At 28.0% G+C, this 17,478-nt stretch overlaps 2 protein-coding genes across 3 annotated transcripts; one reads left to right on the forward strand and one right to left on the reverse strand.

Annotated features, from left to right (window-relative positions):
- Positions 1-3,576: 3,576 nt before the first annotated feature.
- On the reverse strand, positions 3,577-11,777 carry LOC112754542 (basic helix-loop-helix protein A). The gene is made up of 8 exons (XM_025802214.3): positions 11,601-11,777; positions 10,718-11,011; positions 9,895-9,991; positions 9,766-9,780; positions 9,602-9,658; positions 8,122-8,407; positions 4,922-4,990; positions 3,577-4,598 (listed from the first exon to the last, which is right to left on the reverse strand). The coding sequence occupies exons 1-8, from the start codon at positions 11,696-11,698 to the stop codon at positions 3,805-3,807; spliced, it is 1,710 nt and encodes a 569-aa protein (XP_025657999.1). The 5' UTR covers positions 11,699-11,777; the 3' UTR covers positions 3,577-3,804.
- A 4,574-nt stretch (positions 11,778-16,351) lies between these two features.
- On the forward strand, positions 16,352-17,210 carry LOC112756521 (uncharacterized). 2 transcript variants are annotated; one of them, XR_011873486.1, is made up of 2 exons: positions 16,352-16,723; positions 17,027-17,210. XR_011873486.1 is itself a non-coding variant. In XM_025805140.3 (2 exons), the coding sequence occupies exons 1-2, from the start codon at positions 16,382-16,384 to the stop codon at positions 17,178-17,180; spliced, it is 486 nt and encodes a 161-aa protein (XP_025660925.1). In that variant the 5' UTR covers positions 16,368-16,381; the 3' UTR covers positions 17,181-17,210. The 2 variants fall into 2 exon arrangements, 1 of the variants encoding a protein (XP_025660925.1); XM_025805140.3 differs by having other exon boundaries at positions 16,368-16,713.
- Positions 17,211-17,478: the final 268 nt, after the last annotated feature.

Below are 17,478 nucleotides of genomic sequence, written 5' to 3' on the forward strand. Positions count from 1 at the left end.
ATATTTAAATTTATAATAAAAAATACGAAAAAATTATAACAATAGAATAGTAGTTATAAGAAAAACTTTTAATTATTTTACAATGAAAAAGTTTTATTATTTTAATAGTTTATCATTGATATTTATGAAGCAATTATGTAAAAATAAGCCTACTATAAAAAGTAGTAAATTTTTTTTTTTATTACCAAAGATATGAGACTCGAAGACGCAACTTCTTAATTGAGTATGGGGAGACTATGCCATTTGAGCTATTATTCATTGGCAAATAGTAAACTTATGTTGTTAAGATGTTATGATTTTAAAAAATTACTATAATTTTTATCTTTTATAAACAAAATTTTTTATATGACATAAAAAATTCAAATAATAAAATGTCAGTGTTTCCATTATAAAATTACAATGGTTAAAACGATTATATTATGTATACTAAAATTAATCATTAAAATTAACTATAAATATAAAATATATATTAGAATATAAATACTTTAAAAATAAATTAAATTATATATATTTATACAAAATATATTATATATTAATATTAGTGACTGATTTTAATATAGAAATAATATTTTTTTAGTTAAAAACACTTTTATATTTATTTTGAAGTTTTATAAAGAAATTTATTATTGTATTTCGTGCATTTTCTTTTCCATCCAACCAAAATCTGTTTATGTATAACATAAGTTGATAGTTTAAAAAATGAATTTAAGAATAAGCATACGGCTAATATCATGTAAATTAAACGTACAATGTGAAGGTCTAATAAGCAAAGGGGCACAATGGACGATTATAATTTTAAATTGGTAGTACCCATGAATTTTATAAGAAGAAGTATAGGGAGTCAATGGAATATTTGTATAATGTATACAATAGAGGTTTAGGGATATCCGATTCAGTATTAGATATATAACTATTAGTGTTATCTTTTTCCATTAGCTGAAATTTTTGGGATGAGTGGTATCATAACATGGTATAGAGCTCTAAATTCAAAAGGTGTATTGTACAAATATTTCACGTTAAAAAAAGTATCTATCAAATAAAGAAATTAACGTTGTATCTATAAAAAATAGGTTTAGTAACTTTTTTTCTTCTTCTCAAAATTCACTAAAAAAATACTTTCGGATCTAAAAGAACCATAATCAGAATAAGACGCTTAACATGGCTGAATCTATAACAACTATTTTCACTGTCGGTCACTACTCTCTCACTATCGTCGCCTCCTGTTTCACGCTCGTTACTACCTCCAGCAGCCTCTTCGTCTCTCATCATCGCTGCCTCTCGCAGCCTCCTCCTCGTCGTTACATCAATCTTTTTTTCTGTTGTGGCTACCTTGCATTTGTTGTCACCTTTCTATATTAACTCTATTTCTCTTATTAACATTTTGGAATTTAGGGTTTGTTAAGTTTTTTGGCAATTTAAATTTTAGGTATCACTTGATTTTATAAATTGATTGACAATTTAACTCTTTTTGTTGTTGTTGTTGTTATTGGTGGTGGTTGTGTAAGTGGTGGAAAGGATCTTTTAGATTTGGGGTAAGTACTGTTTTGGTCCCTAAAGTTGAGCGTGAAAATCGAAACTGTCCCTTACCTAATTTTCGATTTAGAATCGTCCTTAACGTTTTTTTCGTATTAAAATCGTCATTTTTAATAAATTTTTTTATGTTATTCCTAAACTACCCCTACCCCTCCCCCCTTTCACCCCTCACCCATCACCCCTTACCCCTCCCGTAACCCCACTCACCCCCTCACCCCACTCCCTCACTCACCCTCCCGTAACCCCCTCACCCCCCACCCCTTACCCCTCACCCGACTCCCGACTCCCGTAACTCCCTCACCCCCTCACCCACACCCTCCCGTAACCCCCTCACCCCACTCCCGTAACCCTTCATTCCCTTCCTTATGTCCCTCTCTTCAAAATTCTAACCCCAATTTCAACTTCAATTTTTCTTCTTGTTGCTGCCGTCATCCTACTTATTCGTTTCTAGGGTTCGTCGTCGCCGCCGTTGCGTGGTCATCGGGAGGGGGACTCCGCCGGCGCTGCTTCTTCTTCTATGACTGCCTTTGCTTCTTCTTTTGTGACTGCCTCTGCTTCTTCTGCTTCTGCTTGAACTTCTGCTTCTACTTGAACTTTTGCTTCCGCTTGAGTTTATGCTTCTTCTTCTGTGATTTTTTAATTTTTTTTAATTTCTATTGTTTTGCTGTTTTTAGATTTGAAAATTAAAATTGTACTTGATGATTATTGAATTATTGTTTATTGAAATTGCTGTGATTATTGAAATTGTTATACTTCTTCTACCTCTGATTTTTTTTGTTGATTTATTTTGTTTTGTGAATGTTGCTGTTAATTTGTTTTGTTTTGTGTGGGGGTGGTGGTGGTGGTGGTGGTGGTGGTGGTATTGGTGGTGGTGGTGGTGGTGGTGGTGGTGGAGGAGGTAATTATGTTGGTAGTGGTGAGGGTATTTTTGTCCAAAAAAATTAAAAGGACAATTTTAATACGAAAAAAACGTTAAGGACGATTCTAAATCGAAAATTAGACGAGGGACGGTTTTAATTTTCACACTCAACTTTATAGATTAAAACAGTACTTACCCCTTTAGATTTTAAGTGTTTTGAGTACTTTTAAATTAAAACTTTTCATTTTCAAAGGAATGGATATTGGTGTTGAAGTTTGGGGAAGAAGAGAGACCGTGGAATTGAGGTTGAAGATGAAAGATGAGTTAATTTAAAAATTTTGTTAAAAAGTGAAAAAAAAAATAAAATTTGTGTATTTTTGTCGTACAAAACCTATATTTTATGAGTATAATTTTAATTTTCTTGTTTAATAAATATTTTTGTCAACATTCATAAAGTTGATTAATACTAACAATTGTTTTTTTTTTATATATTATTATAACTTGAGTGACACCAATTGACTATAAAAAAAACCCTCTTAATATATAAAGTTTAATTTCCACTTATGTCTAGTATATTTATTTTTTTAATTTCTACCTATGTCCTCAAAGATTTATAATAGTTGCTAACAAACTATAATTCAAATGATATAATCTTTCTATTTTTATCTAAAAGTTTTAGGTTTAAATTTCACCTCTAATTTAAAAAAAAAAACTATAATTATTAATTTTTTTTTCTAAAAAATATATAAATCCAGTTTAAAAATTTTCAAAATACATATGTCTTAATTATTCTCTTTTTCCATAACTTCTATATCTTTTTAGAATTGTGTTATTCATATCACTTTTTTGGTACATTTTCCATTTTTAATATAAAAGTGATTATTAATAAAAAGAATAAAATAATTAAAAATATTTAAAAGACAAAAAATAAATCAAAATAATTTAAAATTATCTTATTTTGTATTTATGTTATTTTATTTTTAATTTTTAATTATTATTAAAATAATAAAATAATATTAGATGTAATAAATATGTCATTATAAATATCACATGGGTATAAAATTATAAATATAAAATTAAATAAATAATTTTAAATTATTATCTCTCAAAAATATTACTGAAAAAATAATAAATATGTATTTTTTCCAAAATAGAAAAATATACAGTTTAGTTTTCATACATACTAGAAAACAATATAACTAGTTAAAGGTGATTGCCTTTTTCAGTTGCCATTTTAGCCAGTACAGTATCTATATATCCCTAGTAGTCTGCATAAATAAGTTAACTTTATGTTTTCTAAATTGTAATGGAAAAACCTTTATTAGAAGTAAGTAAGAGCCATAATAGTTACTTCAGATATAAAGAACATCTTTTAAGTTCAACACCAAGAGTAATGAACAATGCTGTATGCATTATAGTGGATGATGATGAGGGTTTATAATGTTATGAAGGACCTTCTTCACTTCCACGATGCTAATCTTCTTATTCTTCTTATTATTATTATTCCTTTTTCCATTTTCTTTCACCTTGCCTCTTAACTCCACCACAAACACCCTTTCATCATCACCCTTAAATGACGATTTTACCCCTCTCACCTCTATTCCCACCTCCTTCAATGTTCTCATCAAATCAAGCAACAACCCTTCCCTATTCATACACTCCACCTCCAACAAAATCTCACCCTCTATCACCGAAACCTCCACCGCCCTCTCCTTCCTCTTCTTTCCACTTCTCCGCCGTTGATCTTCCTCCTCCAGCTTCTTCACCTTCTCGTGCAACTGTTTCACGTACTCAATTGTGTCTCCTAATATAGAAGCCTTGTCCATTTTCGTCACATATGGTACCAACGACCTTAACGTGATGAACTTCTCGTTCAGCTTTTCGCGACGCCGCCGCTCCGCTGCCACGTGGCTGCTGATTAGGTCATCTTGTGGAGAAGGCATTATCGTTCTTTCCAATTGTTCTAGGGTTTCTGCTGAATTGTGGCGGTTTTGCTTGCGATGCAAGTATGGAACCCTAAACAATATGTTCTTGAGGAGCCGTTGGGGGTTTTCAACCACCGTCACCTGGTGGCAGTTATAAGCACGGCTGCTCCACGTGGCAAAAGCTGATTGGAAGGACAATAAGCCGCAAACAGCATCCGGCCGATGGCCGGAGCTGCCTTCAAGGATGGTGGACACCGTTTTAGAGTAGTGTGTGTGGCCTTCTAATGGAAGTGAAAAAATTAAAAGAAAACAAATTAATAAGATAAAAAAAAAAGAAATTAGAACTAAATTGATTTACAAAAATATTATTTGTATACTAAAATTAGCGACTAAAATCAGTCATCAATGTATTTATATATAAATATATATGTGAGTTTAATTTATTTTTAATATATATTTTATACTGATAACTGACTTTGGTAGCTGATTTTATTGTCCACATAACATAGTCGATTAATTTAACCTTTTTTTTCTTCGTAAATTGATTATGATTCAATTCAAATAATAGGTAATAATTAAACTGAGGGAGTGAAATGAAATAAACCTTGCTCCGTACATAGGTGAGATGTCTCGGCCTCTGAGTTATTATCATACTCATCACCATGTAGTAGTTCTGACACGATGGAACATGAAATATACTTTAGAAAATTGAAAACTATAATTTGACAAAGAACACTACGCAATGCAACCAAGAAAACTATATATTTTATTTGTCAATAGCTATATCAATTTATTATTATTATTATGAAATTGAAGGATAGTGTATAAAGAAGAGTGATGATGACAATAAAAATAATGTCTATCCATCTAATAAGCTACTAATAACGTGTTAAGGATTAATTTATCAGTTCGTTATATGCAGAAGGAAGAATGATATATAACAAGGGAAGAGTTTTAAGTGTATTGGGAACACCGGTGTTTCAGTTGTTTTAACCGTTGATCTGATTATAAAAAATATATATAATATATATTAATTGAAATCAACGGTTAAAACAACTGGAACACCCGTGGTTCCGGTACACTTGAAATTTTTCCTATAACAAGTATGACTTACTCACTTGAGACTTGAGTAATAAATATGGTTAATTTTAGCGGCGCCTATCATTTGGTGCTGAAGTTTGTCTAGTAACTTATTTTTTGGGATAATGTTACATAAATAGTATAATTTATATTTTTAAGTCAACGCTTAATTATTAATATTTAAAGTATTAAATAAAAGTATAATATTGATGAGTTTATTGGCTAAAAATATTAAATTATTAAAAAAATACTGATCAATAATATAAATTAAAATTGTTAATCTTTTAATTTTTTATTTTTTATAATAATTTTAAAATTAATTATTTAAAATTTATTGATTTTTATATTTTTAATTAAATATTAATTATTTAAAAGATTAAATAAATATAGTAGTTATTTTAATATTTTAAATTTTACTAAATAAATATAATAGTTAGTTTAAATATTTTAATCTTTTAGATTTTTTAAATAATATAGTAGTTATTCTAAAAAATTATATTAAAATATTAAAATTTAACAAGTGATCAAATTGATTTTTCAATTATTGAGTTTTACTATATAAAATAAATAATAATAAAAATTATAATTTAAAAAATTTTTAAAATGATTTAAATTTTAAAATAACTACTATATTATTTAATGAAATTTAAAATATTAAAATTTTAAATATATAATCAACAATAATTTGGTAAACTCATTTAAATTAAAAGAATTTACTAAAAAAATTACAATTTGAAATGTAAAATTTTAAAATACAAATGACAACATAATTTTATAATAATTTAATTATTTTTATTATTTTATGTAAAGAGAATTTTGTTTATTAAGGTCTAAAAGATAATATTAAAATTAGTATTATCAAAAAATATTAAAAATGTAATATTATGAAAAAAATAAAAAAAATTATATAAAAACTAATTTGATTAATTTTTAAAATTTTAGAAATGAAAATGACTTACGTCTAAATTTTTAGAGACTATTTTAATTATAAATAATTTTTTTACATGTCAAGTGACACGTGATGTGCTAGGTATACTGACACGTCAACTAATTATCTTATGACACGTGACATTAACCTACTACATCATTATGCTATATGACACTTAATGTGATACATCATCATCTAACTAACGAAAGAATCAATTTAACTTATATTTTATCTTTTAAAAACTAATATGACTAAAAAATTATTTAATAACTTAATTTAAAAAATAAGTGATCTCTTGTCATAAACAAATTTCACTATTAACCCTAAATCCTAATAATAATAAAGGTTTGGAAATGTCAAATTATTCAGCTCGGTGTGTGCACATATTTCAAGGAGACCACAGACATGGTAAATCCTTTGCATGGAACAGAATCAATCGATCATAGATATGTCAGTCCCTCAGTTAAGATAGTTATTAATTAAAGTCAATTCTATAGTATTTATAAGTTGATGTTTAAATTTTGTCTAATTTATTTTTTTAATAAGTTTTAAATTTTTTAAAAATTATTTATTGTTATATTTTTTAAATTAAATATTATTTTTTAACTTTTTCTAATAAATAAGCACTACCTTTTAAGCACTGTAGCATTCACCATTAATTAAATCTGATACGTAGTGGTTAGAAATTAATTGTGGCATTTGAACTTGTCCACTAATTTATTAAGGGATGACCTACATTCAATCTTATCCCAACAATGTGGGATTTTTTTTCCCCTCTCATTATTGTTGGGCAACGTGGATGAATTCTTCATCACTGAAGAGACTTTATTAAGGAGGAACTAAATAATAAAATATAACACAAAAAGACACCATATCATGTCAACTTAAAATTTTAACACATTAAATGAATACATTTTTTGTTTTACAGATTATTTATTTACTTTAATTTTTGAATACGAGACTAATTCTTTATACTACTCATATTCATACTACTTAACATTAAAAAAATATAGAAAACCAACTATAATATAAGTGAACTCAAATCAATTTTTATATTTTTAATTTTAAAATTTAAAAATTAGAATAGTAAAAAATTATTTTATTTTTTTAAAAACAGACTTTCTATTTTTTAACTAATTAATTCTAATTAATTACATTCCTAATTGGTTCTTTAGCAGAACCAATATTTGTAATTTTAAGAACTAATTGTTCATAAATTTTTGGCTTGGTTTTATTATATATATACTACCTCGTCACTGTTAAAGATTTTAGTGAAAGATAATCTTTTAATAAAACTATATATTCATCGCCAATCTCAGAAAAAGGAAAAAAAAAATTTGTTGCACATGTTGATTAAATATATAATAATATGCATGTACTTAATTGTATATTATGGGCTTGTTTGGGTGAGTTTCTAAAAAAAAGTTTTTTTTTAGTTATCCTTTTTTAAATGGTCTTATGGAAAAGTAAAAGTAATTTTATGTTTGGGTATCTCATCCAAAAAAATCTTTTTATCTATCAATTATATTTGGGTATAATAATATAGAAGTACTTTTTTGTTTATTTATTATATGAAAAACATCTTTTTTTTAAGAAAAAAATATCTTTTAAAAAAAATATAAATTACAGCTTTTCAAAAAAATATTTTTTTAATTTTTTAATACTTTTATTTTTATTATTAAAAATTTGTGAAACACATTAAAAAAAATCTTTTTTTTAATTAAAAAAATCTTTTTTTTTTTATCAAAATAATAGCGCCCAACAAGCACTATATCTAAGATTATATATCTATTTACCTAGTGAAGCTGCTGATTCTGGTGGAAGCAGCTCCAACCCGGCTGAGTTCAGCCGATTGGAGCCATCATCCGGCGATCCGGCTCGGCTACCGTCCTCTGCCACGACCGGCTCCTTAAGCTTGCTTTGTGGGAGGGTTGCTGTTTCTGAATCCAATAATAATTGAGCTTCTTCTGTAATGGGATTGGAGGCAGAGTTTTCAGATAGGGCATGCTTTGGTTGGGGACGGTGGTGATCTCCTATGAAGAAGCTCTTTACATGTTTGATTACGTTGATGTCTTCTTTTACCTAATAATAAGGAACCATACCCATTTAATTGGCTATTTATATAAAGATATATTTAATTAAAAGTAATAACTAAAATATAAGTAGTATTATATTAAACTATTTAACGATTTTTAATTACTATAATTATGTATATAAGAAAAAAATTTGAAAATTAACATTACAGTAATTTTTTTTTTATTTGAGACTGCCAAAATTTAGAAAGATATGTGACTCGAACTCGCGACTTCTTAATTGAATATAGGGAGTCTATGCCATTTGAACTATAACTCATTAGCAATATTACAGTAATATTTAATATTGTAAAATAAAATAATATCATTTTTAATTTTTATAATATCACTTATGAGATGATTCTTTTGCATTCTATTTGATATCAATTTATAGAATAAATGAGTGGCATTATAAAAAAATGACATCATCATTTTTTTTATATAACATTAACATTTGAAATTTAAAAAAAATCAAAATTTAGCTAAATGACTTTTGAAATTTAAACTTAACAAAAATTCATTTTTAGTGAATTTTTTAATAAACTTATTTGACAACTTATTATAATATAATTTAATTTTAATTTATTGTTAGTATAAAATAATTTTACATGTGTATTTAATTATGTAAGGTTACATCATAAAAATAACTATTATTTTTAATGATAGCATAATTGGTCATCTCAAAAATAGATATAATTATATAATTATGTAAAATATTTTATATTATAAATACATCAAAATTAAAATTATTATAATATTTGGTGAAATTAGATTTTCTAACATTACTCCTTAGGAGGATGCTCCCATAAAAATACGTAAAACTGATTTTTTTTTTTTTTAACAATAACAATAAACTCAATTGTTATCAGATCCAATCAAACCGACTAACATAATCTACTGGATTATGATTTTTTTTTTAAATAAAAATTAGGAATATATTTGTCTTTTTATCAAAAAAATTAAATATAATTCGGTTTAAATTATATAAATCGGTCGGATCAAATAATCGGATCTAATAATTATAGTGTGAACAATTGGGTTTATTATTGTTATTATAATAAACAGATTTTATTTTAATTTATTAAAAAATAAATTATTAACCAATTTAATAAAAATATCCAATAATATTATGACACATATAAACGTCTTTAGAAAAAGACATTTTTAATATCTTTATCAAAGTCGGCTCCTACTCCTTATTTACCTTATCAATGGTGCCGACTTCAACGACGCCATCCAACATTGGAATGCACACCACTGTCTGCAGTACAGTTGGCATGGTACAAAACGCAATCACATGTTAATTAATTAAGACCTCATCAACACATACACACCACAATAACAACAGTTTGTTGAAGGACATTGTACCTTCACATGAGCACTCTGGCGGTGGAAAAATTTGCATATATAATCATTCACACAAGAGAAGCTATAGTAAGTACGTAACTGATGAATTATTATATGAATGGAAAATAATATAATTAAGTAAGAAAGTACCTTGGCAAGAATTGCTCTTGAAAATGTCTTGGTGTCCGTTTCGTTTGCACCTTGGAGCCAAACATGCTGCCTCCTCGCATATGCCTTTCCCGGCAACCTTTAATTAACAACAATATTATCATTACTTAAAATTCTATCTATCAAGCATAACATAAGATGTAAATCAGTTCTGCTTAGCAGCTATTAGTACATCCTAAAATTTGTTTAAGATGGGTTAGAAATATAATTATTTATATATTTTATTTTTATCAGTTTAAAGTTTTTAAAAATATAACTTTATGACATTGTATTAAAATTTATATAATTAAAAATTTTAAAGTGTTGAACTACAAAAAAAATATATACATAAAAATTTAAGTAAATACAAAAAGATTCTTGTTTAAGAAAACATATTAAATATATAATTATTTATACACCTTTGTTTATCAATTTAAATTTTTAGAGAAAATAATTCAATAACACAAAGAATTAGTTTTTGTTTTAAACAACAACTGGTCAACAAATTAACAGACAGAAAGAAAATAGGTAGGGACCAACATTAGGAAATGTTAAAAGAAAAGATAAAATATTAACCAAAAAAAATATTAGTTTTGAATATTTTTTAGCTAGGATAATGATGAGAGGAGTGATAGGAGCAAGTAATTTTTGTGATTTGTAACTATCAAATAACTATTAATAATATTTTTAATGGTTTGAGATTTCATCCAATGATGTGAAATTACTCATTTTTCTTTTGCTGATTACATGCTGACCAGAATTTAATAAAGTTGCTAATCCTTTAGACTTTTCCTAATGGTAATTAGGCCAACGACCATGTACTTACCCTACACCAGGAGCAAAGGAGAAGGAGACACACATCAAATAGTACCATTCGGATTCGCTAAGATCCTCCGGCGACAAAGCGGTGGAAGGACGCGGAGTTGCCGGAGGATCAACAGCGAAGACGTGGTCTCCATGGCGATCAGACAATAGTAAGTCATAGAGGTCTCTAAGCTGGTTGCTTCTCTGGAGAGACGCCTCCTCATTATTACTACTACTCTTGTTAGCCTCTATTGCTTCAACTGTCCTCCTAATCTTAATTTCTCCATTGTAGAATCCATCACTCCACCTTAGAACTCTGCACATTTGTTATGATGAACAAATTATTATTTGTACTATCAAAGATATAGATGTCGACAAATATACCCATATAAAAATAAAACGACAATTATAACCATGGAAGATGGCTTCCGTGTGCTAAGAGTACCCGGACGTTGGTTACACAATTGATCCGTTAGGATATTCTTGGCACACGAGAGCTATCTTCCGTGGGTACAATTGTCGTTTTATTCTTATATGGATACATTTGTCAGCGTTTATATCTTTCATAAATACAAATAGTAATTTATTTTTATTATGATAATTATTTTATGTACTTCTCTAGCTTCCTTATTATAATTAACAAGTAAAATTTGACCATCTCTTTATAATTCAATAGTAGTAGCCAATTTTAAGGGGGAAAAAAGTTAGATAACAGACACAGTGTCCTTTATTCTAAAAACTTAAATTGATAAGAAGATCAAAGACCGTAAATAATTATATCTCAGACAATAACTAACTCTAGTTATGAGTTAGCAAAAAATGTTATTTCTGTCTTAACTAAGTGTTTGAGAGTTTCATCGATTATCTATCTATCCCTGAATTTGAGGAAGAAGATGATGAGATACCTTTGTTGTGGAGAGAGTTGCCAAAAGATGGTGTAAGTCCAGTGAAGTGATTGAACCGCAGCCTGCAGCATGCTTTGAACCCTGCTACAGCTTGGCATTGTTATTATAACCTTGATTGAGTGAGATGAAGAAGAAATGTTGTTTTATTTTCCAAAATATATGATATAATATAATGGGAGATATTATTAGAGACTATATTTTCAGCTCAAAGGCCGAAAATATATATATACAAGGGAAGGAGAATTTCAAATTAAATGAGACGAGCACGTGCAGAATATGAGAAATTAAGAAAGCTTGACTTTCACATAGGGAAATAATTTCATTCATGTGGAGGCTAGTATAATTAGCATGTGAGTTTTTAATTGCAAATTACAAATGTTATCATCATCTAAGCATATATATCGTTGAGTGAACAATAACAGATGCGAATAACATAAACAACAAATTGTGTTTTAAGTTTATTAACCATCTAATTTTATTTAATCTATTATTTACGTTGTTAAAAAAAATATTATTCTTCTATATTTTTTCATAACTGAAATATATGTTAAAAAAATTAGTTAAAAATCTTTAAAATTTATCTTATTTATTATTTATTAAATAAAATAAATTTAAACTAATTTTTTATTTTTCTAACATTACTGCATATTTAATTTGTTTGTTAATTAAGAATACAAACGTGGAAGTCTGTTTTTTCATATAAAAGATGAAATTGTGATAATTCTAATGATGTTAATTATTAGACGTAAGAAATTATTTTTAAATTACTTTTATGTTTTTATTTTTTTTTTTTTACTTGATGTAAGTACAGTAGCACATTCATATAGATATAGTTGGAACACGGCGTACAAATTAAAATTGTTTAATGAGGAAGTATAGAGAGCCAATGGAATATCTGTACAATGTGTACAATTGAGGTTTTGAGATATCCGATTTAGTGTTAAAGATATAATCATTAGTGTTACTTTTTCCTATAAGCTCAAGCGTGGTTTCGTGATATGGTATTAGAGCTCTAGATCCAAAAGGTCAATAGTTTAATCCTTGGTAAACCCCAAAATTAACTTAAACTTTTGGGATAAGTGGTTTCATGACATGAAATGTTTATTATTCTGGTACCCGAATGGTTATTCTGAATAGTAGAGGTGATGTTTATTTTTTAATTCATAGTCCATTGTACAAATATTTTATTAACTTCTTAGCGGAATTCTTGTTTAATTTTACGTACATATGGCAATTTTGTTTTTACACTAAATAATCTTTTAAAAATACTTTATTTACTAATAATTAATTATTCTCCAAAAGGAAGAATAGAAATTAGTAAACTATACATCATATTATTATGCAAACTAAAACGGATTCGACTAGATAATAATAATAATAATAATAATAATAATAATAATAATAATAATAATAATAATAATAATAATAATAATAATAATAATAATAATAATCTCTTTTAATTAAGCCTAGATATATATCAAAGCCAACCATATAGCAGTGCTTTTAGAGAAATTCCATGTATAGTTTATTTAATTTTGACTGGTTGGTTTACCAGACGGTCTTAGCCTATATATAACAACAAAAAATATTGAGAGTGAGAGTGTTGGTGGCTATAAATACAGTGCTAGGGTTTGGCTGCAACCATTATTATTAATTCATAAAAAATATTACACGTCCAAATAAAAAATCAATCATTATATAAATATATATAATTTAAACTCAATTTTAATTTATATTCTATATAGATGATTAATTTGATAATTAATTTTTAATATACTCTTAACGTAATTGTTAATTCATTTTAATTTATTCCATGTGGCTGAAAAAAATATTAATTATTAACTTCTAAAAAGATACAGATTACAACAAAATAACTTTCAAATATATTAATTAAGACAATAGAATGAAGTCTAAAAATATAATGTTTGAAAAAATTTGCTCATAGTCATTCAATCAAATATTAAGTTATTAATAGGCATCATCACTATCACCACTTTCCCACCAACCCTAATAACTAACAACCACAACAACATCATCATCAATAACAACCGTCACCATCACCATTACGGCCAACACCAACCACCACGGCCATGAAGAGTGAGACCATGAAAATCGGTGGTGATGATAGCGGTAAAAATAATGGAGATGGTAAAGTTAAATTAATCATTTTATAAAAATTAATATTTAATTGAATAAATTAACGGTTGACTCAATATTTGAGTTAATTTTGTCAAATAAAAATTATTTTTCGAAGGATCATTTTGTTGTTACTAGTTTTGGGAATCATTTAATTTGATCAAAATTTGCAATTATCAGACACCAAAATAACTATTTAATACACATATTTTTTTTTTTTTTGGTTTACACGGTATCCCCCAACCCGGCAGGTCAAGGACTAATCCGTCGCGATACTGAGCTCCATTTAAGGGTTTGCCGCTGGCCAATGGGTTGCTGCATGCACAAGGCGGGATTCGAACCCCCGACACTTGCTTAAGCAGACTAGTGAGCTAACCACTAGACCAACCCAACTTGGTTTAATACACATATTTTAATTGTGTTGTATAATTCAATTTTAAATTGAAGTTAACTCAAAAATAAAAATATATATCCATTTAAAAATATAATTAATTATTAAAACTATATATAATTTTTTATGGATAATTTAGTAAAAAAAATAAAAAAAGAGTATATTTAAATAAAGAGTGAAAGTTTTTACTAAATTTATAAAAAACATGTGAAATTGCAAATAATATATTTTTTTATTTGGCCGTTTCTTTACTAAAAGAAACAATCTTTATTCTTTAACAAATATGCCAAAGTATTATCTATTTTAGTATTGAAGGATTATTTTGTCTAACCCTTTAACATAATTCAAAATGGTTAAAAAATAAACTCCATAGGAAAAGATATGGTTCTCATTAGTAATTGTTGTTTTATCTTGACAGTTTGACAATTGACACTTAATAATTAGAAAAGAATATATATATATAAAATATGTGTGTGTATAAAATTTCAGCACTTCAATTAATACTTAGGTACGTCATGAGAATCATAATAAACGTTTCTTGTAGTAGTAAAATTGCCTTGTTTGCATTTTGGATGAACATACATGTGATTTAACTGATGATGTCCCTATCAAGAAGTTATTAGATGAACAATGATTTAAGTAATTATGATTCAAATAAAATTCAATTTGAGAGATGAGGGATGTGACCTTCTTCAGAAAATTAAATTAACACAAGAAATTAAAAACAAAGAGTGTGCAACACTTGAGAAAGTATGAATAGGTAGTGTACATGATAATCTAATTTAGAAATCTTATTGGCATCTGTGACAGAAATAAAATGTGTTTGAAGCAATATTTAATTGGGTAATGCTAGAAGACAAAAAAAACAGCCAGAACTTGTCTTATTTAACATTTATTAATTGTCGCAACAATTAATGAATGCTAAATAAAGCAAGTTATGACTGTTTTTGGGGATTTTCTTTGGTTACCAAACATTTTCGTATTTAATTTACATATATAGATAGATAGAATGATAAAATGATGTATATATATTAGAGTTGCATGTAGAAATATTAAGACAACATAGAAAATATTTTCTTCATCTATTTTCTATAAAAGAACCAAAAAAATTCTTTTTATATATTATTAATTTCCCCATTTATATCATGTCTCATCTCTAAAAGACAGCCTTATGTATGATTGCAATTTTCTCATTTATTTCTTAGCTTTTCTATAGTAACCTCTAGTGGATACAATAATAGATTATTATGTGAGTTCGATTCTTTTAACATTCTCTTTTTCTTTATTTTATATATACTAAATTTTTTCTTTAGAGTAAAGATGAAACTATAAAAAAAAAATTGTCATAAAAACTTTAATTATTTAAAAAAACACATCAGTATAATTCAAACATAAAATCTTTAATATAGTATCATAAAATTATTCATTTCTTTTCAAATATAACTATTTTCTCTGTTTTAAAATAATTATTAATTTCATTTTTTGAATTTATTGAAAATAGATACATTTTTCTTAAAAAAATAAAAACAACAATTATTTAAAAATAAAAGAAGTGATAGTTTATGCCTAAAACAAGGATTGGTAGTTTGATAAGAGGATTTAGGAATTCATGTACGAATCAGTTCACGTAGATGCATATTGGAAATTGATCCTTTCAATTGTTAAAAAAAATTAAGAAGATTCATTTCTGACGAATATTTCTTTTGGATAGGATTGAAGAAAAGATTTTTTTTTTTATGATATTTTTAATCCAATAAATAAAAAATTAATTTGTCCTAGATCAAAATTTTATTTAAGAATTCACTATTAATCAATAATAAGGGTTATATTAGGTAACTAATGATTTTTGTAAACAATATAAACAACCACCAATAAAATTAAAATACACTACACCTCCAAATTATTCACCTAAATTTTAATATTAGAATAACAATCCACACACCTAGTGAAATAAACATCCAATATATCCATTTTTCACATTATTTAGTATATTTATTGTCTACTTATATTTTTGGGATAAGTATGATTTTGGTCCCTAAAGTAGAGGCTGAAAATTTATTTCGTCCCCCAACTTTTTTTTACTCTAAAATGGTCCCCAAGGTTTCAGTTTGTTTTAAAATCGTCCTTTTTACCAATTTCATTTTTTTTATTACCAAACTACCCTTTATTAAAAAAATTATAAAATAAAATAAATATAAAATAAATTAAAAAAAAAGAAAGGGATAGATACGGGGTGGGGAAAGAAAGAAAAGGGATGGGGGGGAAGAAAAAGGGGGCAGGGAGAGGGGGAAGGGAAGGGGACCGCCGCCCGCCGCCTTGCCGCCCTGCACCGCACCACCTTCTTTTTCTTCTTTTTCTCCTCTCCTCGCCGCCGCCACCGATCTTTCTTACCGCCGCCGCCGCCGCTCTGCTCCTCGGGGAAAGGGGGAAGGGAACGCGAAGGGAGAAGAGGGGGAGGGGGGTTTCGGGACGGGAAGAAGAGGGGGAAGGGGAAGGGTCCTCGCCGCCGCCACCGGTTTTCACGGACGCCGCCGCTCTTCGCTGCCGCCGCCACCGCTGCTCCTCGCCGGTTTCTAGTTTCTTGTGGTTTCTTCTGGTTCTGCTGCTTCTGCATGCTTATGATTATCAATCTGGTTTCTGTGTTGTTGTTGTTCTTTTGATTCCATTATGATTATCGTTTTTCTGATTTTGGGTTCTGAGTTTTGACGATGACCATGATTTTGAGTTCTGAGTTTTGATTCCATTATTATTGTTCTTCTATTGTTGTTTGTTTGAGTTCAGATGATTCTGAGTTTTATTGTTGTTTGTTTGAGTTCAGATTATGATTTTCTGAGTTTTGATGATGATGATTTTTCTGAGTTCTGAGTTCGGTGTTGCTTCTACTTCTGTTTTGCTTCAGCTTCTGGGTTCAGCTTTGGCTTCTGGGTTCAGCTTTGCTTGCTGCTGTTCTTCCGCTTCTGCTTGCTGTTCTTCTGATTTTCAATTTTGTTTATGGTTCTGATGATAATGATAATGACCATGATGATAATGGTGGTGGTGGTGGGTTCTTCTGATTTTCAATTTTGTCATTGTTGTTGTTGTTATCCATTGTTGGCTGTTTTTTTTTTTTTTTCCGGGTTTGTGCATCTCGTTCTGCTTCCGTTAATGTTGAAGAAGAAGAGGAGGAAGAAGATGGGAGGGGAGGGGAGGGGAGGGGAGGGGAGGGGAGGGTATTTTCTTCCGAAGGACGATTTTAAAGCAAACTGAAACTTTGGGGATCATTTTAGAGCGAAAAAAAGTTGGGGGACGAAATAAATTTTCAGCCCCTACTTTGGGGACCAAAATCATACTTATCCCTATATTTTTTTATAA

This window comes from Arachis hypogaea, chromosome 16 (genome assembly GCF_003086295.3).
Source record: "Arachis hypogaea cultivar Tifrunner chromosome 16, arahy.Tifrunner.gnm2.J5K5, whole genome shotgun sequence".
Taxonomy (NCBI): domain Eukaryota; kingdom Viridiplantae; phylum Streptophyta; class Magnoliopsida; order Fabales; family Fabaceae; genus Arachis; species Arachis hypogaea.

Excerpts from the sequence above, each read along its gene's own strand:
- LOC112754542 (XM_025802214.3), bottom strand. The coding sequence starts at position 11,698 with ATGCCAAGCTGTAGCAGGGTTCAAAGCATGCTGCAGGCTGCGGTTCAA. Across the intron at positions 8,408-9,601 it reads AAGTCGGCACCATTGATAAG|GTAAAAGAAGACATCAACGT; the intron begins GTAAATAAGGAG and ends CCTTATTATTAG. Across the intron at positions 4,599-4,921 it reads TCACCTATGTACGGAGCAAG|AAGGCCACACACACTACTCT; the intron begins GTTTATTTCATT and ends CACTTCCATTAG.
- LOC112756521 (XM_025805140.3), top strand. The coding sequence starts at position 16,382 with ATGGGGGGGAAGAAAAAGGGGGCAGGGAGAGGGGGAAGGGAAGGGGAC. Across the intron at positions 16,714-17,026 it reads CCGGTTTCTAGTTTCTTGTG|CTTCTGGGTTCAGCTTTGGC; the intron begins GTTTCTTCTGGT and ends GTTTTGCTTCAG.